We start from the raw sequence: 10403 nt of genomic DNA, 5'->3' as shown, positions 1-10403 counted from the left end.
ATGATTTCCTAAGTTATGTGCCAATGGTCAATTCACTAATCCACCCCATAGAAACTGCTTTCATCCATACAATCTGTAAGAACCTCAAATCTGTTGGGATAATTACAATTACATATCAGCTTCACCCACAGACACATACACCCATTCCAAAGCCAAAATCAGAAAACCCCACCCTAAGTGGTGCAACTGTCTTCTGGAACAAAATGTTTTGGTAACTCTCTCTCCACTGACATATTGCAGTGTCTGCAACTCAGCCTCCAGACTGAACTCTGAGCTGAAGTTCCTCAAATGTTCGGGATTTACTGCAACTCCTTAATTAATTAAAATGTATGCATTTTAAGGTCTGGAGATTAGTCAGCTTTTAGTTCTAATAACTTTCTCGGTATAATTTCCTGATAGATATAATTGTTTCAAGGATTTCCCTCCCTTTTACTTCCTGGCTCACAATTATTTTTAGCATTTACTTGTATCCTCAGCAGTGAGCACATGTCACGTTACTGTTCAATTCATCTATATCCTTCTCTTCCATTCATTATTCCCCAGACTTAGAGGACCAAGGCTTTTTTTAGTTTTTGAAGATAAAAATGTAAGGAGAAAAAAAGTTGGGATACATTTGGTCTTCAAGATAATCCCGGAAGGTTGTTGATTTTAGTGGAGAGTTAATAACATTTACCAGTCAATTTGGAAGTTGCAAGATTAAAGGTTCAACAAAATTATGTTATTCAATTAAGAATTATGCTCCGAGTAAAATAGTATGATAGAAAATTTGCAAAAAATACGAAACAGTTTTTAACCTATTTTAATGGAATTAAATATCACGTATCATCATCTCAAAAGTAAAATTGTATGAATGTCTTTGAATTGTTAATTGTTATATAAATACTTTTGGAATAGAGGACACAGGAACCTCGATTATCCAGCATTCGATTATCTGAATATCGGATTATTTGGCAAGATCGCAGGTCCTGATGTTTGGCTAAACTATGTTATCCAGCATTTGATTATCTGAAATTTGTTTAACTGAATGAAATACTTCCCGCTCATGTCTTTCGGATAATTGAGGTTCCTCTGTAAAAGGCTTTGAGTCCATTTTACCAGTACAATGTCTTTGATGATGCAAGAGGTAAAGTCTTAACCAGAAGGTAGTTACAGCAACATACTCTGACGAACTGAATAGCTAAGCAGCAAAGTCCACAAAACATTTGGGTGAAGTTGCGCACACTATTCAATTTGGGACCAGACATCCAAGCTAACAAAAACTCATCAATGTTGCACATTCTCCATTCATGCTTCTAAGGTTTTACGACTAACCTATCTCAGCAGAAGTTTGGAAATATATATTAAGCACCACCTTATGTTTTTCAAATTAAACTGACAAGTTTTTATATATATTTATGCTGCATCACAAAATAAATGATATGCCTGTCCAGAGACTGTTAAGGTGAATTATAATCAATTATAGTACAAGGCAATTCATAGGAGACAAATTATAGAGTCATAGAGATGGAAACATAGAACAGTACAGCACAGAACAGGCCCTTCAGCCCACGATGTTGTGCGGACTACTGATCCTCATGTATGCACCCTCAAATTTCTGTGACCATATGCATGTCCAGTAGTCTCTTAAATGTCCCCAATGACCTTGCTTCCACAACAGCTGCTGGCAACGCATTCCATGCTCTCTCAACTCTCTGTGTAAAGAACCTGCCTCTAACATCCCCTCTATACTTTCCTCCAACCAGCTTAAAACTATGACCCCTCGTGTTAGCCATTTCTGCCCTGGGAAATAGTCTCTGGCTATCGACTCTATCTATGCCTCTCAGTATCTTGTATACCTCAATTAGGTCCCCTCTCCTCCTCCTTTTCTCCAATGAAAAAAGTCCGAGCTCAGTCAACCTCTCTTCATAAGATAAGCCCTCCAGTCCAGGCAGCGTCCTGGTAAACCTCCTCTGAACCCTCTCTAAAGCATCCACATCTTTCCTATAATAGGGCGACCAGAACTGGACGTAGTATTCCAAGTGCGGTCTAACCAAAGTTTTATAGAGCTGCAACAAGATCTCACGACTCTTAAACTCAATCCCCCTGTTAATGAAAGCCAAAACACCATATGCTTTCTTAACAACCCTGTCCACTTGGGTGGCCATTTTAAGGGATCTATGTACCTGCACACCAAGATCCCTCTGTTCCTCCACACTGCCAAGAATCCTATCCTTAATCCTGTACTCAGCTTTCAAATTCGACCTTCCAAAATGCATCACCTCGCATTTATCCAGGTTGAACTCCATCTGCCACCTCTCAGCCCATCTCTGCATCCTGTCAATGTCCCGCTGCAGCCTGCAACAGCCCTCTATACTGTCAATGACACCTCCAACCTTTGTGTCGTCTGAAAACTTGCTGACCCATCCTTCAATCCCCTCATCCAAGTCATTCATAAAAATTACAAACAGTAGAGGCCCAAGGACAGAGCCCTGTGGAACACCACTCACCACAGACTTCCAGGCAGAATATTTTCCTTCTACTACCACTCGCTGTCTCCAGCCAATTCTGTATCCCGACAGCTAAGTTCCTCTGTATCCCATTCCTCCTGACCTTCTGAATGAGCCTACCATGGGGAACTTTATCAAATGCCTTGCTGAAGTCCATATACACCACATTCAAAGCTCGACCCTCATCAACTTTTCTAGTCACATCCTCAAAGAACTCGATTAGGTTTGTGAGGCATGACCTGCCCCTCACAAAGCTGCGTTGACTGCATTTAATCAAGCCATGCTCTTCCAGATGGTCATAAATCCTATCCCTCAGAATCCTTTCTAACACCTTTGTGGGCGGCACGGTGGCACAGTGGTTAGCACTGCTGCCTCACAGCGCCAGAGACCCGGATTCAATTCCTGCCTCAAGCGACTGACTGTGTGGAGTTTGCACATTCTCCCCGTGTCTGCGTGGGTTTCCTCCGGGTGCTCCGGTTTCCTCCCACAGTCCAAAGATGGGCAGGTCAGGTGAATTGGCTATGCTAAATTGCCCGTAGTGTTAGGTAAGGGGTAGATGTAGGAGTATGGGTGGGTTGCGCTTCGGCGGGGTGGTGTGGACTTGTTGGGCCGAAGGGCCTGTTTCCACACTGTAAGTAATCTAATCTAAAAAAAAAACCTCGCAGACGACAGACGTGAGATTTACTGGTCTGTAATTGCCGGGGATTTCCCTATTTCCTTTCTTGAAGAGAGGAATTACATTTGCCTCTCTCCAGTCCTCAGGTACGACTCCAGTGAAGAGCGAGGATGCAAAGATCTTCGCAAGTGGCGAAGAAATTGCATTTCTCGTTTCCCAAAGCAGCCGAGGACAAATCTGGTCCGGGCCTGGTGACTTGTCAATCTTAATGTTTGACAAAATTTTCAGCAAATCAGCTTCCTCTATCTCTATCCATTCCAGCATGCACACCTGTTCTTCAAAGGTTTCATTCACTACAAAGTTCGTTTCTTTCGTAAAGACAGAAACAAAAAACTCATTTAGGGCTTCCCCTACCTCCTTAGACTCCACACACAAATTCCCTATGCTATCCCTGATCGGCCCTACTCTTTCAATGACCAATCTCTTATTCCTCACATAAGTATAAAATGCCTTTGTGTTCTCCCTAATCCGTTCTGCCAAGCCTTTCTCGTGCCCCCTCCTGGCTCTCTTCAGACCATTTTTGAGCTCCTTCCACGCCTGCCTGTAATCCTGTAGAGCTGAGCTTGACCCTAGCTTCCTCCACCTTATGTAAGCTACCTTTTTCCTTTTGACGAGTAGCTCCACCACTCTCATCATCCAAGGTTCCTTTATCTTACCACTTCTTGCCTGTCTCAGAGGGACATATTTATTCATCACTTACAACAACTGTTCCTTAAACAGTCTCCACATGTCTCTAGTGCCTTTAACCATGGAACAATTGCTCCCCATCCATGCTTCCTAACTCTTGTCTAATCGCATTATAGTTTCCTCTTCCCCAATTAAATATCCTCCCATTTGCCTAATCCTCTCCTTCTCCATAGCTATGTAGAATGTGAGGCAGTTGTGGTCACTATCACCAAAATGCTCTCCCACCACAAGATCTGATACCTGCCCTGGCTCGTTTCCGAGCACCAAGTCTAGAATGGCCTCTCCCCTCGTCGGCCTGTCAACGTACTGAGTTAGGAAACCCTCCTGAACACATCTTACAAAAACAGCTCCATTCAAATCTTCTGCTCGAAGGAGGTTCCAATCAATATTGAGAAAGTTAAAGTCACCCATTACAACAACCCTACTACGTCCACACTCTTCCAAAATCTGCCAACCTATGCTTTCTTCCATCTCCCTGCTGCTATTGGGGGGCCTGTAGTAAATCCCTAACAAGGTGACTGCTCCCTGGCTGTTCCTAATTTCCACCCATACTGACTCGGAAGGTAGATCTTCCTCGACAAAACAGATCCTTTCGGTCCAACTCGTCCATGCCGACCAGATATCCCAACCCAATCTACTCCCATTTGCCAGCACTTGGCCCATATCTCTTTAAACTCTTCCTATTCATATACCCATCCAGATGCCTTTTAAATGCTGTAACTGTACCAGTCTCCACCACTTACTTTGGCAGCTCATTCCATACATGCATCACCCTTTGCATGAAAACCTTGCCCTAAGGTCCCTTTTAAATCTTTCCCCTCTCACCGTCAACCTATGCCCTCTAGTACTGGACTCCCCCACCCCAGGGAAAAGACCTTGTCTAATTATCATATCCATGCCCTTCATGATTTTATAAACCCCTGTAAGGTCACTCCTCAACCTCTGACACTCCAGGGAAAACAGCCCCAGCCTATTCAGCCTCTCCGTATAGCTCAAATCCTCCAACCCTGGCAACTTCCTTATAAATCTTTTTAGAGCCCTTTCAAGTCTTACAATATCCTCGTCTCCCTCCTATAGGAAGAACTGCACCCAATAATCCAAAAGTGGCCTAACCAATGTCCCGTCCAGCCACAACATAACTTCTCAACTCCTATACTCAGTGCTCTGACCAATATAGGAAAGCATAGCAATCACCTTCTTCACTACCCTATTTACCTGTGACTCCACTTTCAAGGAAATATTAATTGTTAATCCTTAATAGACATGTTCCACAACAATTTGCAATTGTACAGCAACTTTAACATTGTTAAACACAGCCTTCAAAATTGCTAATATCCAGGTCAACCCTACTTCTCAGCGAGTGAACAGTGCAGAAAATTTAGATTAATAAAAGCAAAATAGTGTAAATACAGGAAATCTGAAATAAAAACAGAAGATGCTGGAGAAACGTAGCACATCTGGCAGCATCTGTGGAGAGACAAAAACAGAGTTAATGTTGGGTCCAACATGACTTTCCTCAGAACTGGTGCAGAAAATTTGCTGTTTGAAAAAGTGAATTAAAATAGACAATACTAAAACATAATTGACAAAATCAAATTTATTATATATAAAACATTGCAATAAATATCAATACAAAAATATCACAGATGACAAACATTTTCAAATGTTTCAATGTGTAATTCCCAATGCATATCCAATTTGATCATGTCTGACTGAACAATTTCATAGCTCCAGTGTTGGCTGGCATAAAATAGGCCGAATACCAGCAAGTCAATTTAAGATAAATGAAGAACGAGACATTGTGAAAAGTAGGACTGCAGACCCTAGATGCCAAAGCATAATATTTAAATTTAGAATAGGTAAACTTATCACTTGTTACTGTTGCAAATTATAGTTTGCAGGAAAATAAAGTAAACTAACGTGTTAAAAAACACATGCAACTGAAGTAACAATGCAGACTCAGACACAAAAGAAATAATAGGCATATGACCAGATTCCATGTGTCTGCTTGCAGCACGAAAGCTAACAGTATAAATGCTCATGCTGGTCCAAGGCTGGCCTTATTACCAGTAGTTAGGCAAAGTTCAGATCTTTTAAATAAAGCTACATTTACCAATTTAAGAAAAGAAGTAAAACAAAAACAAATATAACAGGGTGCCAGGCACCAAATTCCTTTGTTGGACATTTTCAAGATACTAGGACTTTAAGGTAGAGATAACCAAAGGCAGAGGTAACCAGAGGTGGCCAAACTGCAGTCTGTTATTTAACACGCTGGTAAAGGAATAGTCAGCTGTAATCAGTGTCCACCTCGGAGAACAAAATGGTCTTCAAAGTTTCTTCCACCTAATCGTCCAGGTTCGGGCAAGTCATCTAGGGAAACAAAATCTACACTTAACAAAACACAATATGGTTAGGGGCAAGAATTACATATAGACAGAGTAATCAAAAATGTCACAGGCTGTACAACTTCAACGAGTGGTTGAAAATTAAACATTTAATTACTGATGGGAACTCTTTACCATGTTGCAATGCATTAATACAATCAGAACATTAGTTTGATATAATGTGTTTTTTAAATGCTTAGTTATTAAATACTCAAAGGATTTTTTTTAGTTTTACCTTAGCTATACATTTTTGCAACAAAGTGGGATGCGTTGTTGAGTTCCAGAATTAAGTTGTACAGCATAGATATTTTGTGCAACTCATTTCCAGCTCCACCCAGTTCAATTTTAAATATCCTACCTAGGGTACATTTCTCATTTGGTTGCTTTAAAGTCATTTTCTTTATATTAGGCATAGATGCACCTTTAATCAGAGATTTAACTCCATCCTCTTTGCTCTCATTTACAAAGTGAGCTAGGATTCCATATAGCAGAGGCCTATAAGCAGAAAATATAAGTTTTAAACAGAGATTAAAACTTTAGTAATCTACATTTGCCAAAGATAATTTTTACATTATTTATTAAAATATTTGCAGCATTCAAAACAGACATACTGTGCCAAAACACAGTTGATTTCAACAAAATGTTTTATTGTTCACAAATTTACCATATATCTATAAAGTACTCGATCACAGAAATATCCTTTATTACAAATAAGAAATATGAAAACACAGTGTGAAAATGAGCTCTGGTTTTCATAAGCAGTCTTTTAATTCTGAAATTTTTAGCAGAGGATTGTATGGTTACTTTATAGAAAATCTTCCAAGATGTTCGATACCAATTAAGCAATGTTTTTGCATTCAAAAAAGTATGACACAGACCATCTTTTGAACAGATTTAAAATGGCCACAAGTTAATTCTTCTGTTCAATATTTTTGTGTATGTGTTAATTTAGAATATACTAAATGCTGTCATGTATTGATTTCATGTTACAACTTTTGAATTACACTAAATTCCACACAGCAAAACAAATGGGGGTGATATCTTTCAAAATAATTAATTTCTAAAGTATCTAATCTTTTATCCCTTGCTCAAGTAGCAAGATCTGAAAATGTGTTGCTGGAAAAGCGCAGCAGGTCAGGCAGCATCCAGGGAACAGGAGAATCGACGTTTCGGGCATAAGCCCTTCTTCAGGAAGACCTCTGCAGACCTCACTTTCTCCTCAAGTAGCAAGATAGAAGCATTTCTAGATCTGCGAAATTATGTTTTATAATATTTGAACACCGAAATAAAAACCAAGAAATAAAGCATAGAAACCATTGCCAATTGCAGTAATAAAATGTATAGGATTTACTTACACTGTTTTTGTGCTTGAATCTTCAATTACATTTAACTCATTTACCAGAAACTGTCTGTCTAAGGGTATCTCAGGTTGACCAGCTTCTGTGTGAAAATAAAAGTGACAATATTTAATCAAGGTTTGCATAAAGATTTGTAGCTCGAGTGCCGGTTGTTGTAGTTGTGGATATGTTGCCGAGCTGAGAAGTTGCTTTGCAGACGTTTCATCCCCGGTCTAGGTGTAATTTATAAGATTCCTTGCAAAGACTGCACGAAACACTATATAGGACAAACAGGCAGACAACTAGCAATCCGCATCCATAAACACCAACTAGCCACTAAATGCTAAGACCAGCTGTCCCTAGTACGCCACATACAGATGACAAGGACCACAAATTCGACTGGGACAACACAACAATCATACGACAAGCCAAACAGATGACAGCCAGACAATTTCTAGAAGCATGGCACTCATCCACGGACTCCATCAACCAGCACATAGATCCAGACTCAATATACTGACCACTACAACTAACAGCTGCAACTGGCAACCGGAAGCAGAAGCATCGGAACCAAATAAACTCCAGAATACATGGTACCATAGCGCTTCACAGGAGGCTCCAAAGCACTGAAGATGTCACCTAGACAGGGGGTGAAACGTCTGCAAATCAACTTTTCAGCTGAGCGAACATAACGCAAATCCTGATCCAAGCAGTTCATAAAAGTCTAACTAATTAAACAGGAGAAAGTGAGGATTGCAGATGCTGGAAATCAGAGTCAAAGAGTGTGGTGCTGGAAAAGCACAGCTGGTCAGGCAGCATCCGAGGAGCAGGAGAATCGATGTTTTGAGCATAAAGTCTTCATCAGGAATGTTAAGCATGTCACATAGGAAGATGGTTGTGGTTGTTGGAGGTCAATTAGCTTAGTTCCAGGACATCTCTACAGGAGTTCCTTAGTGTCCTAGCCCCAACCATCTTCAACTGCTTCATCAATTTTCCCTTCAACATAAGACCACAAATGGGGATATTCACTGTTATTTGCACAATGTTCAACACCATTCATATCCTCCAGTAGTGAAGTAGTCCATGTTCAAATGCAACAAGAGTTGGACAATATCCAGGCTGACAAGTAGCAGGAAATATTCACGCCACACAAATGCCAAGCAATGACTAGCACCACGAATATACAATCTAAACACTGCCCCATGACAATCAATGGTCTTACTGAATCCCCCACTATCAACATCAGGGGGTTATCAGTGACCAGAAACTGATCTGAATTCACCATATAAATACAGTGACAATAAAAACAGGTCAAAGGCTCGGAATTCTGTGGCAAGTAACTCACCTCCTGACTTCCCAAAGCTGGTCCCAAAACTGATATGTGGAAACACAATCATTTGCAGATTCCCCTCCAAGGCACTTACCATCCTGACCAGAAATATATCGCCATTCCTTCACTGTCATTGGGTCAAAATCCTGGAATTCCCTCCCTATGGACATTGTGGGTTAACCCATAACATGTGGATTGCAGCGGTTCATAAAAGCAGCTCACCAACACCAAGGGCAACTAGGTACAAGCAATAAATGACGGCTTAGCCAGCAATGCTTATATCCCATGCGTGGATCATTTTAAAAAAAATCTTCTTCCACCTCAACTCCCCAACAATACAAAAAAATCACCTCCTACTAAGTACTTTCAGTGACCTAGCCTCTACAATTTTCTGGGTTGGAAACTTCCAAACATTCATTTCTTCTTGGGGAAAACCATGGATATTCTCAGCAGTTGAAAATGCTCTTCTTTAAAACACATTAAAGTAGCTCATAGGTAAAATGTTAATGAAACATCACATTAAAGCTATGATTGCTTTATTATTTCTTGAATGTGCTTTTTATTCCTCCCCCAAGTTATGATACTGAAGAACCTTTCTCTGATTCAAATATTATTTAAGTCAAGTAGTTAAAAACTGATTTGAGGCTTAAAATATAATGCTTACACCAACCTTTCTGAGAGATGGTTATCAAACTTAAACATGAAATCAAAATGCACAAAGCAGCTTGATGTAGAGAGCTAAAACCATGGAGATCATGATGTACAACCAGACAGCACACCAAAGCAGAAGGGGCACAAAACTGAGAGGGATTTGCAATGCCTAAAGTTTGTCCTCATCTCTTAAAGGTGGTGAATCTTGATTGCAGCGGAATCTATACACAGTGAGATAGACATCGGACATAGGGTGACCTGCAGCTACGGCAAGGAAAACAGTAGCGGAGGCGTCAACTTCCCAGGTGACACACATCAGCTCTGCTCCAGGGGACTTGGATGAGATAAGACACAGAAGGTGTGTGCACACAAATGCTTATTGTATTGGCAGATCTGCCAGAAAACCTGAGGTTAATAACCAGGAACATAGCAACATCTGACACCAATACTGCACATTTTTAGCAGAAGTTGTAACCTTTTATTTCCAGAGTGGCCCGTTACATTATCTGGCTGTCAGACACTAAGATACCACAGCGATCAGTTCAGATACCTTTGTGATAAAATCAGAAGCCACCCAAATTCTCAGTGCTGCAGTGAAATCTCAGACTGAAACAATGCAGACTCAGCTTACCATGAAACAGTTGCTGATACCAGTGTTCATAGAAACTTGCAGGTTCTAGGGGGAGTCCAACAATTTATCCTCCAATACACTGCTGGGATTGTGAAAACTCCATTTGGCAGACTGACAGTAGCATCTTTGAGTATGAACCTGCTGACTTCTTGGGAAGATATATGTTGATATCTTACCATTACCACCCTGTCAGTGCGCTTGCTGATCACACTGCCAGCCAA

The 10403-nt window shown here is 40.6% G+C and overlaps 1 protein-coding gene across 3 annotated transcripts in view; it reads right to left on the bottom strand.

Annotated features, from left to right (window-relative positions):
* Positions 1-783: 783 nt before the first annotated feature.
* cep20 (centrosomal protein 20) overlaps positions 784-10403 on the bottom strand; it is a 28144-nt gene continuing 18524 nt past the window's right edge. Inside the window, exons 3-5 of one of the 3 annotated variants that reach the window (XM_043712134.2) lie at positions 7589-7673; positions 6592-6728; positions 784-6219 (exon numbers count right to left, since the gene is read on the bottom strand). In XM_043712134.2, the coding sequence (XP_043568069.1) occupies positions 6146-6219; positions 6592-6728; positions 7589-7673 (296 nt within the window). In that variant the 3' untranslated portion in view covers positions 784-6145. Of the gene's footprint in view, positions 6220-6591; positions 6729-6863; positions 7483-7588; positions 7674-10403 lie in introns of those variants that run through there. The other 2 variants (XM_043712135.2, XM_043712136.2) reach the window with 2 other exon arrangements.

The sequence above is a fragment of the Chiloscyllium plagiosum genome, unplaced genomic scaffold, assembly GCF_037043375.1.
Source record: "Chiloscyllium plagiosum isolate Xiang-an unplaced genomic scaffold, Cpla_swu_hap1 HiC_scaffold_20, whole genome shotgun sequence".
NCBI lineage: Eukaryota > Metazoa > Chordata > Chondrichthyes > Orectolobiformes > Hemiscylliidae > Chiloscyllium > Chiloscyllium plagiosum.
This window is presented reverse-complemented; position numbering and strand designations above follow the sequence as displayed.